Source organism: Alexandromys fortis, unplaced genomic scaffold (assembly GCF_014885135.2).
Source record: "Alexandromys fortis isolate MF-2015 unplaced genomic scaffold, M_Fortis_MF-2015_v1.1 scaffold_89, whole genome shotgun sequence".
NCBI classification, from domain to species: Eukaryota; Metazoa; Chordata; class Mammalia; order Rodentia; family Cricetidae; genus Alexandromys; species Alexandromys fortis.
This window is the reverse complement of record NW_026067973.1, coordinates 7,658,483-7,677,175: the sequence shown is the minus strand read 5'-3', so window position 1 is coordinate 7,677,175 and position 18,693 is coordinate 7,658,483. Positions and strand designations below refer to the sequence as shown.

The 18,693-nt window shown below is 40.9% G+C and overlaps 1 protein-coding gene across 2 annotated transcripts in view; it reads right to left on the bottom strand.

Annotated features, from left to right (window-relative positions):
* Arhgap20 (Rho GTPase activating protein 20) overlaps window positions 1–18,693 on the bottom strand; it is an 86,139-nt gene that overhangs the window by 60,424 nt on the left and 7,022 nt on the right. Inside the window, exon 2 of one of the 2 annotated variants that reach the window (XM_050156299.1) lies at window positions 7,830–7,912. In XM_050156299.1, the coding sequence (XP_050012256.1) occupies window positions 7,830–7,912 (83 nt within the window). Of the gene's footprint in view, window positions 1–7,829; window positions 7,913–18,693 lie in introns of those variants that run through there. The other variant, XM_050156300.1, reaches the window with a different exon arrangement.

Genomic DNA, 18,693 nt, shown 5'->3' with positions numbered 1-18,693 from the left:
AAATTAAGTCAAGCTGGAATGAAGAAAGCACGTGCATTGCCATTCTTCGAGAAAAAAAAAATAAACCAGTTCCACCCTGTCAAAGCCCACTAGAACATGAAGGGCTCATTAAACAAAACCTTCTAATAATTCCCCAGATTATGCCACAAGAAACAGCACACTGCGCCAGGAACAGATACGTATGATCATTTCTGAGGAACAGAAAGTGTTAACCTGGGAGACTCATTCCAACAGCAAACTGAATAAAGAGGAAGTGAGTTCACAGCTCTCCATTTTCCAGCTGTGAATGCAATCTGACCAGCCAGTTTCTTTTAAAATACCTATCTCTGCCTTAGCCTTTATTATTTCTTTCCATCTGCCCATGTGGGAAACCCTCTGTATATGTGTTGCTTTTATTGACTAATGAATAAAGAAACTGCGTTGGCCTGTGATAGGGCAGAGTAGAGCTAGGCGGGAAAACTAAACTAAATGCTGGAAAAGAAGGTGGAGTCAGAGGGAAGCCATGTAGCTGCCAGAGGAGACAGATGCTGGAACTTTGTCTGGTAAGCCACAGCCTCATGGCAATATACAGATTAATAGAAATATAAGATAGGATATAAGAGCTAGCTAGCAATTTGCTTAAGCTACTGTGCAAGCAGTAATTTAATTAATATAGTTTCTGAATGATTATTTTTGGTCTGGGCAGCCAGGAATGAACGGTCTCTGTCTACAATCTGCCATATTTGAGTTTGGCTTCTTGTTTCCATAAGCTGCTACTTCTTCCCTTCTTCCTCTTCTCCTTCTCCATCTCTGCCTCCTCCTCTTCTTCTCTACCTCTGCCTCCTCCTCCACTTCTCTACCTCTGCCTCCTCCTCTTCTTCTCTACCTCTGCCTCCTCCTCTTCCTCTTCTTTTTTAAGGTGAACACTTGAGGCTATACACATTCCTTCAGGGACTTTCATGGCTATACACCAGTTCTGACAGATTGTGCTATCGTTTTCATTTGCTTTCAGAAGTTTTAAAATTTCTTTCTAGATTTCTCAATGACCTCATTCTTTGTTCAAAAGTATACTCTTCAGACCCCAAAGATTTGCATAATTTTTGTGACTTTTGCTTACTGCATATTTGTAGTTTTACTCTCTGATGGTCTGATAAGATACAAGGAATTATTTTAACATTTTTGTATTTTCTAAAGATTGCTTTTGTGGTTTTTAATGTGACTATTTTAGAGAAGGTTCCATGGGCCACTGGCAAGAATGTGTATCCCCTAATTGTTAAGGAAATCTTCTCTAGACATGTGTGCAATCCAGTCCATCTATGGTATGTTAGCTCTGGAGTGTCTGTGCTCAGTCTTAATTTGGAAGACTGATGTAAAGATGAGCGTTGGGTACTGGAGTTCTCACTATTACCATACTGGGACCTATCTGACCTCTCATGCCTTTCAGTATTCCTTTTATAAAATTGGGTATGCTGACACGTGATCTAACAATTGTTAAAAGTTGCTTATATACACTCTTGGTGAATTGTTTCCTTTTATTAAATAAAATGCAGTGGCCTTTCACTACCTGATTCACAATGGTTAGGAGCCTACTTCACCCAAAATGACAGATGCCACACCAGCTTGTTAATGGCTACAATGCACTTGGTAAACTGCCTACCAACTCTTGACTCCCAGTTTTTCAATGACTTTATTAGTGAGGTGTCTTTTATTGGAGACAAGAGACAGTTGAATCTTGTTTTTATAATTTAATCTGTGTTTGTCTTTTAACTGATGAGTGATGGCTATTTGTCCTCAAGGTGATTCTTGAGCAGGCCCTGCTATTTCCTACAGTCTCTGTGTTTGATATTCTGGTTGGATTGGCAGTAGCTCTCGTCTTCCTGTCCTATTAGAACCAAGAGCTTTCTGTCTCACTGTGTTGAGCAGGATGACTCCTTCCTGGCTCTCCTTTGTTATCCCTTTCACAAAATTATGTTTTCCTATGCTCTTGTGGCAAAAACTGCCTTTTTTTCTTCTGTGTGTAGTATTGCTTTAAGTAGATTCTGCAGTGTTGGTTTGGCTGTGATGAAGTACCTTGTGTTACATTCCCATTTCTTCTCAGTTTTAAGTAGTGACCTTGTTGGATATAGAGATCTTAGTTGGCAGTCACTTACATTCAGGGCCAGAAATAATGCTTTCCTGGTGAATGAGAACTTTAAGGAGAGGTGTCTGCTAGCTGCCATTTCTGCCTCTGTATGTGACTTGGTGTTTTTCCTTTACAGATTTTATTGTTGTTTCTTGCTTGGTTTTCTTTTTTTTTTTTTTTTTTTTTTTTTTTTTTTTGAGATTTTGATCATGATACATAGTAGAGAGATTCTCCTCTCCTTGTGCCTAGTGTGGGTCCAAAATGCCTCTTGTGTTTGTACTTTTTCCCTTGTAGGTTTGGGAAATTTTCTGCTAAAATTTTATGGAATAAACTAATTGAAGTCTCTAGAAGTTATCTCAATTTTTTTTTTCTTCTCAGGAGTTATTAGGTTTGTTCTCTTGAACCTGTTCCAAAGTTATTGGAAGCCTGGTCATGTTCATCAGGTTTTGTCTTCACATACCTTAGAGTGGATTGTTGTCTTGACTTCATCCTCCACCACCCTGAAATCTGTTTTTCTTGTTTTTTTTTTTAAACAATTTCTTTACTAATTCTTTGGGAATTTCACATCATGTACTCCAATTCTGCTCACCTCCCAGTCCCCTTAATCCTCCCCTTACCCATGTAGAACATCCCAAAAGAAAAATTTTTAAAAATCAAACCAAAATAAAACAAGCAAGCAAGTAAACAAACAAACAAAAACAAGATCAAAACAACACCCTCTTTGATTCTCCTTTCCTGACTCTTGAACAACACCTCTTCATGAACTGGTGGTACTGACAGTGGTTATGTCACATAGTATATACCCTTTTGTCCAATCAGCTTTACTGACAAATGCTCATTGCAATGAGTCATTGGTCTGCTTCATAGCCTCTGGTTTCTGGTATGTCCTCATCACCGGATCCTAACTGAAACTCCTCTGGGATATCCCACAATTGTCCCAAGTCATGGAGATCCTATGGGTATCATTCCACAGGACCAGTCTCTTCATGAGCTCCAGCAGATGCTATATGGGTTAGAATTTAGTATGGGCCAACCCAAGGTCGGTAGCTGAGCTGGTCAGTTCAGGCTACTGGATTCACCTGCTTCAGGTGAGGGGGCAGAGCCAGCTCCTCTCTACCCATGCCATCAGGGTAGGACATCTCTCCATAGTGCAGGGACCACCTTCCTTGCTGCAGTGTCTAGCCAGAGGCAGAGCTAGTTTTCCCAGGGCCAGCAAAGTTTGAGGCACCATGGCCCTCTGATTTCACCACAGGCCACAGACATCAACAAAGACCAGCTGCAGCTCTACCATGGACATGGCCCTCAGCAGGAGCTCAGCCTGGACAACAGATAGATGGGCATGGGTCGGGTGGCAGCATGGCTCCCGGATACTAACCCAGGCCACAGGTTACGGCCCCAGCCCTGGGCTTCCCTGTGACCTTTGGTTGCAACATGGGCTTTGGACTTCAACACAGACCCCAGCCAAGTAGAACCACAGACACAGACAGGGTCCTTGGCAGCAGCCGGGTCTGGATGTCACCACTGCCCTGGGTGGCTGTGCAGGCCATTGAGCTCAGCCAGGGCCCAGCAGCAGTGTGGCCCTTAGACACCAATATGGCACCAGGCCCCGGGCATCCACATGGCCTTCGATGGTAACCTGAACCTCAGACATCATCACAGCCCCTGGCTGTGGCAGGGCCATGCTTCCTGTTTTCTGAATGATGCTTTCCACGTTTTTTTTTTTTAATTTTTTTTTCATTTCCAGAACTTGTTTACACAGGTTCTTTGCTGAGTATCAATTTCCTTTCTGAATTTTCGTCCATGTGTTTGAATTTCTCCTCTCAGAGCAGTTCGTCCTTGTGCTAACTTCTTTTCTAGGTCCCGATTTGATTTCACGTATCTACCCGGGTCCTTTCTACCGCCATCAGTCCTTGTTAAGAGCAGGACTTCAGAGTCCTCCTCCTGAGACTTTAGTCATCTATTCGGCTTCAGGTTTTGGTGTTTAGAGGTGGTGAGTTTGTGGAGCAGCCATCGCAGATTACCGTCTTGCTTGTTGTGTTTGTGTATCTGTTGGGAGGATGTGTCCTGAGATTTCTTATCCTTCTCCATTTGTTTGGTTTATCCTGGGTCCTCCTGGCGAGCTGTCTTCACTTGGCGCTGTCACTGCTTTTTAGGAGGAAGACCTTGGCAATGACAAAGGATCTGACAGCAGTTACCGTGTTAATGTGCAGTAGGAGACACATGCACTTCTCTTGTGTCTCCAACGAGGTTCAGACAATGACAGCGGGATACTGGTACTGATTAGGGAAAATGCAATTTATAGTATTTATTTTAGAGCTAAGACTATTAACAGTGAGCTGGTAAAGTGAATTGGCAATGAGAAAAATGGGGAGGAGTGAGAATGAGATGGAAAGTATATAATAGAGGTATAATATATAATGTACCAGAAAATAGATAAGGTAATATTTTTAAGTATAGAGAAAGGATGCTCATAAGCACTTTCTGGTGAAGACAAGTTGTAAACATAACAATTAAAATAAGAAAGTAATAACAATTAAATGATAAAAAGTAAGCAATTAAATCAAATATAAGGTCCTGTGACTACAGTTGGAAAGAGAGGGTTCCTGACTACCCTTGGCTCATCTTTCCTGTCAGAATCCATGGGCTGGAGGAGGGAAGAAAGCCTTAGTAATTCAGACACATTGTGTCGATGTGTCCTTCCTGATGAGAAGGGCTTCTGTGGCCAAGTCTGCTTCTGCCAGAATCCCCTGTGGAGTTCCCTCATTGTTTCTGAGGTTTTGGGGATTGTTCTTTCCATGCACAGAGCTTCCTCCCAGGCTCTGAGAAGGAGGAGAAGGCCTGTCTGACTGTGCTTACTTTTGTCAAGCCAGTCAGCTGCACTGTGGTCCACAGCACTCTCCAGTGATCCTAGACCAAAGGTCAGGGAGGTGCACTTCCCTCTCTGGTGAGGATCTCCTTCCTGGGAGTTAGGCTCCTAGGCCACATTCTGGTTGTGTCTCCACAGCCCTCTCTTTCTGCAGGCTGTAGTCAATACCTGGTAGCATTTTCGCCTCTCTTGCCTCTGGCGCTGTCTGCCTGTGAGAGTACTTCCTCGGTAGCTACAGCTGACTCTAGCTAAGCTAAGTAGTGTAGTGCAACTGGGCACTTGAGCTGGCCTCCTGCTTGTGAAGAAAAGTCCAAGTGGACTTTATCTGTCTTCTTAAACAATCATCAACTACACCCTAATTTATTTTTCTCTGTACTGATGTGGCTTCTGATCTGTCATTTACCTGTTTATTTCTATTTGTGGTTTTTAATCTACTAAACTGGATGTCCCTTTATTATACGGATCACCTATATTATATAAACACACATCTATTTTAATTTCTTTTATAATGTAAAATGGTATGTAAATTTAATTGTAAAATAGTAATCAGAACCTGGATCACAACAAAAAGGAAGACCAGAGTGCAATTATAAATCATGCTCTTCGGTACGGGCAGGTTCCGGCATGACGAAAGCACAACTAGGGTTCAAATGTTTACATCTACTTAAATGTATGTATTTACATTTAAGGACAATAGGCTAAGCAACCCTCTAATGAAACGAATACCCCCAAATGTGGTACTACCAAGGGATTTTTTTTAAAAAATGGTTCAAAAGAGTACAAAGTGTAATCACCTCCTGCTGTACAACACAGCTGCACTTCTGGAAAATGTAGTATCAGTTAAAGTGAATAAAATACTGTGCTTCTATATGAAACATTCAGATCTTAGGTAGGGACAACATCTATAATTTTTCTCTCCATAAATACGCTGTATGTGGGACATTCACAGGGACATGAGCACCAGACTCCACTTGGCTGGATGCCTTCTGCCTTTCACCCTCTGTGCTTGCTGCCCTCTGCATTTTTTCCAGAAAAGCCAACCTCCACACAATTCCAAGTGCCCCCTAGAGGTTAGTACCATCAGGGAGCTGATTATGTTTGTAAGTTTCAGTACAATGTTATATAAATGCCTGTCTGGGCTTGAAGACAATGTCTATCTACTGACACTGAACTCAAGGCCTCTTTTAGCTGAGATCGCTAGAACACTTCGAACCTACAAGTGTCCAGTAATAGACTTCATTTAAAACCCTGTGAAAGGTTATCTTTGTATGCAGAGCACTAGAGAGAGCTATACTGAGAATTGCATTTCTCTCTGTTTCCACTTCCCCTAAAAGACCCGCTCCTGTGTTTCCTAGGTACCAGGACCAAACCGTGAGGATGAGGCCATTTCCTTTTATCCACACTAACACAGAAGCATATTAAAGGAAATACCTAAAGTCACGAGTGACAATGAAGTACTCTACTGCATTTTTACTTTGAAGAGCGTCTCCCTAATTAAATTGTGGTTAGGCACCCATTGAATAAAGTAGTTTATCTTTCTTTACTAACCCATTGACTGCAGTGTATGCATTCAGGGCACAAGTCAAAAAGGACTTAGTTTGAAAATCGAGAAAAAAAAGTGACCTAAGTGTTTTGAATATTTCATTAAATAGGATTGGAAATTTATCTTTTTCACAAAAACCTGCTATGACAAAATAGATGCTTTATTAAGTTAGCATACCATTTGTAAAATGGTTACAGTTAGACCCTCACTTTAAATACAGGCTACAGAGATTTTCTTTACATGGATTTATGGTTTAGCAGAAAGTCATCATAGTTGTATTTCAAAGAAAAAAATGTCTCTGAGTTAAAATGCCATTTTAAAAAAATGAATGAATTAGGGACCCAAGAAGATGGATCACTGGATAAAATGATTCCCAGGCTAGCACAAGGACCTGAATTCAGATCCCCTGCACTCACATAAAAAGCTGGTGGCAGTGGCAGCCTGGATGCAATCCCAGGGATGGGAGGCAGAGACAGGACAACTGTGAGGCAGGGCACAATGGCCAGCTGCCTTGGCAAATTCTGTGCTCAGAGACTCTGGCTCAGTAAACAGAGTGACTGAGGCAAATACCCAGTGTAAACCTCTGGCTTCCACACACACTCATGCACACAAATGTACCTATACCCACATGTGGGCCACCCACAGGCACACATGCATGCACACACACACACACACACACACACACACATGCAAACAAACAAAAACCAAAAAATAAAACAAAACCCCAAACCTCAAATTGGTGATTAAATAGCAATTAAATTTGAACACATTATAAAAGACTTTCTTAAAATCCTCCTTGAAAAGTAGATTTAATAAGTAAAATGGCAATTTTTAATATTTAGTCTAGCTTTCCAGTTCAAATTTTACTAACTTACAGTACTGTCTATAAGAACCTCTTAAAGAAAATAACCTTAGTATGGCTTATTTATTCGCAAATGTAATTGGTAAAAAAATTACCTCATTCATGGATAGGTCCTACCTTGTGATAAACAGTAAGCAAATTTGGGGATACAATGTAAACATTCCGTTGTCAATACTGGGATTTCTAATTTTTCCAAATAGACTCTGACCCTCCATACTTGTGAGTTGTGTGGTATGAAAGTCACTCTGTTTGGCTTCCAAGCAACCAGGTAGACACTTTACTTCTAAATCTGTCTATATCTTATTAGGTAACTTCCCAGGTCATAGTCTATCATCAAGCAGAAATTGCGGGTGCTGATAAACAACCCTCAGGCCTACAGAAAGATGACCTGACAACCTCGTCAATGACACAAAGCCCCCAGCACGGTGGAGCTGTAAATGTGAAGCCTTGTACTCACTTCGTACTTGGCCGCTTCTGCAAGGCCTTGTCCAGGATAAGGGATGGGGCACTCCTCCTCCTTTCTGCTAGTGTTTTCATTTTCTGTTGAGAAAAAAAAAAAAATAAAGAGCAGATGGCTTGTGAAGGAAGTAAATGTTGGTTTTCAATCTAATTTAGCAAGCTTTGTCTTGACTATCAAAGAGTCTACAACCTCCATTAAGGATCTAAAGTTACCACATCTAAAATAGGACCACAAGTATCAACATGAGGTACAGGCAGTTTTTATGGTCAGGGAATAAGGAAAAACAACATCACAGCCTTTTGTATACATGCTAAATGCTAGAGCAGTGGTTCTGAACCTTCTTAATGCTGCAACCCTTTAACATAGTTCCCCACATTGTGGTGACCCCCAACCATAAAATAATTTTTGTTGCTACTTCATGACTGTAATTTTTGCTATTGTTATAAATTGTTATGTAAATATCTGAGCTGCAGGATATCTGATATTTGACCTCTGGGAAAGGGCTGTTTGACCTTCAAAGAGACATGACCCACAGGTTGGCAACAACTATGCTAGGTAGACATGGAGCATTTTATTCATATTCTAAGCTAACATTGGGGGATATAATTGTGACGCAATTTTATGGTGATGATGTGTTCTCGACCAAGCTTCAGTGGAAGAAAAGATTTTGAGAGGTCAAATAAAGGGAAGGAGAATCAGTTAAAGCCAAAGTCATAGTGGCTAGGACCTTTTTTAAAAGCAGGATTTATTGATTTTTATGTGTATGAGTATTGCTGGCATGTACCTATGCAGACCATACACATGTAGTGGCCATGGAGGCCAGAGGAGGGCATCAGATTCCTTGGACTGGTTGCAAGTGGTTTTGAGTCCTGGTTCTCTGCAAGAGCAGCCAGTACCTTTAACCATCAAGCCATCTCTCCAGTCTAGCAATCAGACTCTTAAACTGACATGCAATCAACTCTTGATATTATTTTACGTTTAAATATTTACACAAACGGGTATTCATCCTTCTAAGTGCACCCGTTCTCTTTAACTTTTTTTTAAAGTTACAGTCTCCATTTTTTTTATTGAAAAAAAAAATTTCCGCCTCCTCCCCGCCTCCCATTTCCCTCCTTGTCTTCCCTTTCCATTCCCCTCCTCCCACTCTTCTCCCCCTCCCCCCACTCCTCTCCCCCTCCCTCTCCAGTCTGAGGGGCAGTCAGGGTTCCCTGCCCTGTGGAAAGTCCAAAGTCCTCCCCGCTCCATCCTGGTCTAGGAAGGTGAACATTCAAACTGGCTAGGCTCCCACAAAGCCAGAACATGAAGTAGGATCAAAACCCAGTGTCATTGTCCTTGGCTTCTCTGCAGCCCTCATTGTCCGCCATATTCAGAGAGTCCGGTTTTATCCCATGCTTTTTCAGTCACAGTCCAGCTGGCCTTGGTGAGCCCCCAATAGATCAGCCCCACTGTCTCCGTGGGACATTGGGAGCTCAGTCCGGTGCTCCAGTGTGGGTCTCTGTCTCTATCTCCATCCATCTCCAGATGAAGGTTCTTTATTTATCTCTAGAAACCAATTATGAGTGAGTACATCCCATGTTCATCTTTTTGGGTCTGGGTTACCTCACTCAGGATAGTGTTTTCTATTTCCATCCATTTGCATGCAAAATTCAAGAAGTCATTGTTTTTTACTGCTGAGTAGTATCCTAATGTGTATATATTCCACACTTTCTTCATCCATTCTTCCATTGAAGGACATCTAGGTTGTTTCCAGGTTCTGGCTATTACAAATAATGCTGCTATTAAGAAAAATTCATCTTTCATTTAGAAAAATTTACAAGTAGTAAGTTACTTGCTACTTCAACTTCTCTATTTTTACTAGCCAAAAATTTGTGGTGAAGGAGGATCTATTCAGTATGGGATATCCAGATAATTATTCTCTAATGAAGATTATGAGTGTTAACAGACATGGATACAGCCGGAGCCTGCTTCTAGAGACTGAGCAGTGAGTTTAACATGAGTCACAAGAGCCATGACGAAACTTCAAAACGTACCACAAAAGCCATTCTTCCTGCCATAGCCTCTCCCCAACCTGGCCAGAGGTCTCATCTCTGCCTGGAACAGCCTTGTTTGGAAACTGGACATGGCTCTAGTAGGAACGATACAAAGCTAAGTGGGTGGTTAGGGTCAGCATCTCATTATGTCTCACAAAAGCATCAACCACTTCTTAGGTGGTAAATAAAACGTAAGATACTAACATGGGGGCAGAAGAATCATCATCTAGTTGAATAAGAAACTTATTTAGTATGACTCTTACTCCAAAACTTCATGATGTTCCTAGGGAATCTCTCAAATTATTGATGCTGCTGGCACTCTGGCTTCATTACTGGGGTGCACATCATCATTGTCTCCTATCTGCATACTATACCCTCAAATCCCCCCCCCCCCATCTGCCACTGACACTGAGTGAGGCTGCTACGACTGTCCTATGTGAACAGACTCAGTACTGGAAGACTGGGTTCATTTTACTAACGATGGTGTAGGTTAATATTATTCATCAAAGATGTTTCTGATTTTTTTTTTTTTTTGAGGACTCCACTCTGGCTTTGTCTTGATCCTTCTTCCCCATCTTGATTCTCATGATTAGTTTCTGTCATTGTGATATTTAAAATGTGGACAATCCTGCTGGTCTTCCTGGAGCCCCCCCCCCACCTGTTTGACCTTGAGGGCTTGCTGACCTTCTCCGTGGGATCACCCCTGAGGCCTGCTGCTGTGGCAACTTCTTACTGGTGTCCTCTAACATCACCATCAGCAGACAAAAGTCCTAGAGTGGTTCTTAATGCATACATGGCTTCTAATTCTGAACTCTGCATTTGGGTGGATCAAGAAATTTGGAAAGAATTCAGAGAAGAGTCATAAAATGTATTAAAATGTGAAGAAAAGAGCTTAACACACATACACAAAGTAACAAGGAGATTCTTCATTCAGAGGTGGTCTCCATGTTAGTGTAGCGCTGTTACACATAAGGAACGGGCATCCATCCATGTGAAAGACAGGGAACGGGAAAGAGCAGTGGAACGAGATTCAAGGGTGACCCTTGGCTAAATGGGTATTAAATTCACAAAAGCTGTGAACTAACTTTTTCACAGAATTACAAAGATTTGAAATGGATTCCTTAAGAATCTAATGATTAAGAAACTATCTGATTTAAGGACCTTTTTTTTCCTGAGACAGTTGTAAAACATGCAAATAAGTAATTTAAAAAAATGGTTACAAATGTTCCTTTGTAAAGGTATCTTTAGATGCAGGTTTCTTTTTCATGAAAACAACATGAAAGAATGCCTGTATATGCAGTGATTAGATGGTGTTCTAGGTAACACCAACTGTTAGATACATGAAGGGTCAAACACTGACTGAACTCACCTCATCCAGCTTGAGCCATACTGAAGGAGATGAAATCAGATTACCCACACACATATTACTATTGATAAACGTCTCAGACTTTACTCCTGATGGAGTCAATCCAAGACAATCCTATCCATTCTATGGGTTTCTATTGTCTAGGAAACAAGAACACTTGAACTGCAGTTTTCTAGGGCATTAAATATTTTTATTTCTGATATTCTCCATGGATTTGCAAAAATAATGAAAAAAGAAAAAAAGGAAGAGAAAAGACAGAAATGAAATGAAAGAAGAAGCAATACATGACTATTTAGGATTCACAGGATTTCATCTGTCCAGAAGTAATAAAAGTCTCAAGAGCAGCTGATATAACAGAAGATACAATGACTTAGGTGTTATTTCATTCATAATCCATAGTTCTCCCTTGCTTGTATATGAAAACCAAAGGTCTATGGGGTCTTTGATACTACAAAATCACTGCTCTTTTCTTAGTCAACAAGGACTCGAATTTTCTATTTGTTTATAATAACACAAAATTGAACGTATTAGAAGATGAGACTTTATTCTTTTATAAATATAAAAAGTCATGTAAGCTTGTCAGGTCAGGCCATATTAGACCAACAAAAGGTACAGCTATTCCAGGGTCAATCATGACTTGGTTTTATGAGAAACCAACAGTAAACTGCAGACACTGCACATTGTGTTGGCTTACAAATTACTATTCCACTTATCACTATATTCTATTTTTTTCTGAAGTGTTTTCGTTTTAGAGTGAGGTGACATCATAGTAGTGGATGCAATTTGGGAAGGAAGTATTTTTGAAAAGTAATCTTTTATCTTAAAAAATAAAATGTTCAAAGAGAAAAATGCATAAACCATACGTTAAATTAAAAGGCAACTGTATATATCTTTTGGAAATTGTGTTTCATATTTTACCACCCATCTAGGTTCGTGAAGCAGCTCCAAAATTAACAAAAATTTTATGTGTGCTAAAAATCAAACAAACACGAACTAGCATCTCTGTCTACACTGTCCCCAAATAGGATATGATCTTACAACAAAGTGTAAAAGAAAATAGCGACCGCATTTTAAAACCTGGCCCGCTTTGCGAGCAGCCACTTATTTGATAAGCCGAGCAAGGACATTAGGGAGAAATGAAATCTTTGATTTTTATGCTCTCTCCTCTGAGGCTATATTTAGTTTGGCAGGTCAAAAAAAAACTATTCTGCCCAAGAGCAAACGGACAGAGGTCACAACTGCAGATGGGAATGAAAAGCATGTAATTCATGTTTTGGTTTGTCTTTCAAAAATAACTCAAAGTTTAAGTGATGTTGCCAACTAATCTGCAAGACGTTTCCCACCCTAAGTAGTTCAATCAGCCGAATTCATCATACTTTCAACTTTCTGTGTTCCCGTCTCACTTAATGTGCTATTCAAAAGTTAGACAATTTCTGTTGTTGTTTGACACGATCTCTCTGCCGCTTTCTAGAGAACAGGCACTACCTTCCCTTCCAAACTTGCCCTCTTTCTTCAGCAATTATCTCTTGAAACTTGACTTTACATCCCCTAAGATCAGTGTAATGTGTGGCATGGATGAACTCAATAAATAGGGGAGGGGAGTGATGTGAATTTTCAAGTCCAGGCATTCACCACATCAACACCACCATCCCCAAACACGGAGACGATAAAACAAACACCCAGGAATCGTGCGCACACCTGTAATCCTTTCACTTGAGAGGTTACAGTAGGAAGATGGCTGCGAGTTAGAGGCTACACTGTGAGGTCCCATCAAAATAAGGAAAGAAGAAGGAAGGCAGGGAGGATCTTCAATAGAGGGGCCTCTGCAAAGACCAGAGAGTGAGCAGCGCTGCTGTCCACTGGAAGCTATCCTTTAAGCACCACATTACCATCATGTTGTGCTACTTGGTCAACTATCTGTCTGAGGATTTAGCAAAGACTCATTACTCATCAACAGACTGTACCAGGATAACTGGATAACTCCATGTGAAGGAAGGAAGTTAGGGTTGGATCTCATACCACATACAACAATTAACTCAAAAGTGATGAAACATGTGTGTTACTATAAAAATCCTACAAAATACAAGCTACTTTGGTTACTTTTATGAGGCAATCAATTGTTCCTTCACGTAACACCACAAGCAACAAAAGAACAAAGCCACTAAATTGGATACTGTTAATATTGAATACTTGCACAGAATGGAGATCATTTGTAAATTATAGTTATGTTAAGTGGCTTGTATTTAGAATATATAAATAGCTATATATAAATATATTACAACTCAGAAAGAGAGGCAAATACCCAAGTAGAAATCAGGTGAAAGACATGATTTCTACAAAGACATATGAACACACATGAAAAACTGTTCAACAATATTAGCCACCAGGGAAATAAAAGCCACAATGAGTTACCAATTTTATCCACACTAGGATGGCAACAATAAGAAAGTTTTCTCTTTACAGAGACACAGGACTCTTACCCACCGCTGTCTCATTCCAACTTGGGGAAGCTACTCTTGAAAATAGGTAAAATTCCTACCAACAGTGACCTTTTCCTGCAATTCATGCCAAGGTTTTAGGCCTCCAAGAGAAATGCAAATGTGTGTCCACACAAAGGCTTGCACAGCAATGCCCACAGCAGCATTGCAGAAACAACTCTATGTCTCCCGAGCTCATGGATAAATAAGCACAGCATCACAGGTTTACACATGGAATATTACTTGGAAGGACTGACAGGTACTATGACATGACATGCCGGAACCTTGAAAACATTATGCTAATGTAGGTAAAACAGTCACAAAAGCCCATACATTATGGACTCTATTTATAGAAGCTGTTCAGGACAAGAGACTCTGCAAAAACAGAATGTACAATAGTGTTTGTCCTGAGATTGGGAAGACGAGGCAGTGGGAGATAACAGAGCTGTACTGATCCTTTATGAGTTCATCAAAGCTTCCTAAGACCAATGCATAATTAAAGAACCAATCTAGAAACCAGTGACTCGTACACTGAAGCTGGTGAACTGTGTAGTATTTTAATTGTGTGTTCAATCAAAATTAAAATAAAAAAATCTAACTAGCTGTCTACTAAACCATTAGGCTCTGTCCCAGCAAACTGACTGATGATCAGAAGTTAGAATATTCCTACCACCACCACCTGCAGTATACTCCATCGAAAGGGAAAACTGACTGCTCTTTGTGCGAATGGCTCGGCAGCTCTCCCGTGAACTCCAGAACTGGCCTGCCCACTTGTTAGCGTTTGCTGCCATCCACCCCTTAGGTGTTCTAGTGGCAAGTCATCAAAAGTTGTTGGGTCGGAGAGTCGTTACCATTACTTGCACATGAGCCCCTCAGGTGACTAACATGGGTGGACATATGCAGGAGAGTAAACTTACAAACAGGCAGCTTAAAGAAAGAGCTGTCATTTTCAGCAACTCAAAAACATTTTTTTGATCCAGAAAATTTTCTTCATATTTTATTGTTTAAAAAGATATTCAGTAAAAGAAAGAACAAAATACACTTTCCCCTTTGGTACAGCCTTTCTCAACCTGTGGGTCACTATCCTTTTGGCAGACTTCTATCTCCAAAAATATTTGCATTATGGTTCATAACAATAGCAAAATTACAGTTATGGGGTAACAACAAAAATAATTTTATGGTTGAGGGATCATCACAACATGAAGAACTGTATTAAAGGGTCATAGCATTAGAAAGGATGAGAACCACTACTGTTCTAGTATTTTCTAGTGAAGAATACTGGATCATTAAAAGTGTTTGTCTCTTTAAAAATATTGAATTTTAATATTAAAATTATTATCAAATTTGCCTCCATTTCCCTTCCTATAATTCTTCCCCTCTCCCAACCACTATTCCTTCCAACTTTCATGTGCTCTAAAGAAACAAAACAAACAAAAAACCAATCCACTGAGTCCACCTAGTCCAGCATGTGGGTGAATGCAGGCCATCTGCTGGAGCATGGGCAGTAACTCAAGGGATGCTCCCTGAAGCAAACCAACCCAACTTCTCCTAGGAGCCTCCAGTTTGCCAATAGCTTCTCAGCTAGGAGTGGGACTACAGACCCCACCCGTGCTTGCATTTTGTCTGGCAGTCACGGCTGCTGAGTTCATGTGGATACCAGCCTTGTCATGTCCAGAAAACACTGTTCTAACGCAGTCATCCACCACCTCTCGCTCCTCCAATCTTTCTTCTCCCTCTTCCAAGATGACCCTTAAGGTTTGGGGGGAAGAGGTATTAGACAGATGTCCCATTCTGGGCTGGCCATGCCACAGTCTTTCCTTCTCTGCATGTTGGCCATCTAGAGGTCTCTGTACTGTTATTTCTGCACAAAGAAGGTTCTCTGATGAGGGCTGAGTCATGCACTCATTTCCGGGTATAAAGAAGATAGCTGGATACCATGTCCATTTAGAAGAATAGTAGTAGAGTTTTTACTACGGATTATAACTTGCAGATCCTCGGGACAATTAAAGGAAGCAGACATGAGTTTCCCTTTGTGGCCTTACATTCAATCAGAAAATGGTTGGTTACTCCCATAACATTTATGCCCCAATTTCACTAGTAGGCACGTGTTGTTGGGCCAGTCATCATTGTAGCTCACAGGTTCACAGCTGGGTACAACTGTCCATTACCTTTCTTCTCTGGTAATGTACATAGTGTCTGTCAGCCAATTGAAAGCTAGCCAGTAGGGATGAAACTTCCAGGTTGGTAGCAGCTTTACTCCTCCATGGTCTCTGACTCAAGTATTGTACTGTGTTTGGCAATTGGATCTCTCCATTAAGTTCTGGAGGGCAACCAAAAGCCATGACAATGTCATGTTGGGTTTTTTTTGGGGGGAGGCAATGTACCTATAGAATCTTACCAAACAACAGCTCATAAAAGGGAAATCACATATCTGGCATTGGGCTTTTTATCTGACAGTCTATACTTTTGGAAGAGACATTGTTGCCCCTTCTCCATTATAGGGTAACTCCATCTAAACTCTTTGAAACTATGTTTATGTTTCTATTGAAAGAAGCTTCAATAGGAATATGTTTCCACAGGGTCCCCCCTCCCCAACCCCAGGTCTTTAGAAAGAATCCCTTCTTTGTAAACACTACAGATAGGTTCTTGTTAGAGGTTTGTATTAGAATTTTAATTTCTTGTCAACCAAGTGCAATGGCAGTGCCTTATTCACCTCCACATGTGAATCCAGACCTGGCCATTCTTAGTTTTCCCAGTGAGTAAACGGAAATAAACATTATCAAGAGTAAGGAGTCAGATGAAGAATTTAAGTCAGAGGTGGACTGCAAGTTTTTATGATTTGTTTAGAGATAAAAATTCAAGCATTTCAATTAAACTTCACAGAAATGGTGCTAACATTACCTTTGAACATTTTAAGTAAACAAGAATAACACTAAAATGAGAGATTTGAGGGAACATTTTAAAGTACAGATTTTCACAGCTAGAAAAACACTGGATCAAATTTACAAACTAGCGTACTCCACTTTGACTCGTAATCCTTTTGTGGATGGTTTGTGTATTCTCTCTCGCTCCCTGCATGCCTGTAGTGTTTATTTGTGGAGACGTACTCAAGCCACTGCACAGTTAGAGTGGGGAAACACTGGCTCTGCGGTAGGAAAAGAACTTTTTTTAACCTTGCACCTTGCTTCTGGATCCTACTATCACCACAAGCTTTTGGCCACGGTGGCAAGCTGATGGTCCCAGCTATTGTCAATTCAGCTTGTGCTAAATATAATATTCTATCTGCTCACAAACCATTCCATCCAGAACCAGTCTCACCACTTAGCTCAAATAAACATCACAGTAAAGACTACTATGAACAGATTAACATTCCAGCTGACATTAGGATGGAAACAATTTTACTTTTGGCTCTTTGTTCTTACCACAAGACAATCATTACTTTCAAGTACAAAAACAAACACAAGAATCTATACAATATAGAAGAGTAAGCACTAGGCTAGCAGACATCCCAGCCTTAAATCTGAGCCCAAATTTCATGACATAATTTTTCAAATTCTCTCTAAAATTGACCCAATATCTGCACCCTCCCCCATTTCTCTCTCCCTCTGTATGAAATTCCTGAATCAGAAGGGACCCTGATACTGGGGCACAGACTTCCAGGAGTGTTTATAGCAAGTGCGATCGTTATGATGTCCCTTACACATTCGTTGTTCTCTGCCTCCATCCCTCTCCACAATGGATTCTGCCCTATCATCACTACCAGCGTTTGAACTGCATGGACTGTTGTCTCTGTCAAAGCCACTGGTTCCAACCCTTGGCCACAATTCCCTTCCAGCAGCACTCACGTACGCAGGTCAACCACCAGTGCTCTTTGCCTTACAGAGCAGGGTTCTGCTGGGGAGTTGTACATCATGGCCACCACAAGATAGTTACCTCTACAGCCATGACACCGGCAGTCTGATCATCTCAATACCCACCTGTCTGAGGGCTAAGGGCCTAAAGGTATGATAAACACTGCAGTGATTGGAGAGCCTTATAGTATAGCCTTTTATTTTCCACATGCAGAGACAAAAGACAGCATGATCAAATCCAAAAGACACACTGATCAAAAAAGGAAAAAAAAAAAAAAACATCCGGAGTGCACCAGTGAGAAGAGAAACAGATCAGAGTCTGTGCAGATTTCTCTATGGTACCATCTGGGAGTGGTTACTATTCAAGGTCAGATATAAAATGGTGACTGGGGAGGCAGAAGAGAGACTCTCAGGCATTCCTTGCTGCAAACAAAGTACCAGGTAAAGCGGGCAAACACAGGCTGTGGAGAAGTTGAGTTTTCTAGATCTTGATACGTGAGCTTCTGGGGCAACACATACCTTCTATTCTCAGAGTCCTCTTGAGTGACCAGATGTCTAAAAACAGCTTCTACATCCAGTTATGCCGTGTGACAGGTGTCTGTCAAAATTAGGTCAGGGCTGCTCAGCGCACTACGGACACGCAGTGCTTATGGGGCTGCTTCTGCTGCCGGCTGGATGTTTCTAATCTAAACTTGTCCTGAAGAAAACACAGCCGAGACGAAACTTAAAATAAACTGGGCTGTGCTGCCTACAAGCACCATCGGGGTGAATGGCAGAAGTTAGTGACCTCTTCTGCTGCTCCGGTCCCCCAAATGGTGCCAGAGTCTCCCATACAAGAGCGAAGCCTAAATATTACCCTATCCTAGTTTCAGACAACCATTAGAGTTGTGACTACCATGGACAGTCTGCTCTCTGTGTCTTAAACGTAATGGGACTCGTAGAATTCTATAATCTTGAATATGAGAAAACCAACAGAAACAGCAGGGAAGTCAACTTTTCCTCCAGTACAAGTTTATTTTAGATGTATTTTATCATATCTCTGGAGACATGAGGAGTGTATTTCAAGATACTTCAACTGAGTTACAAAATTATATATAATGTGTGTATTATGTATATGTGTTTATATATATATATGCA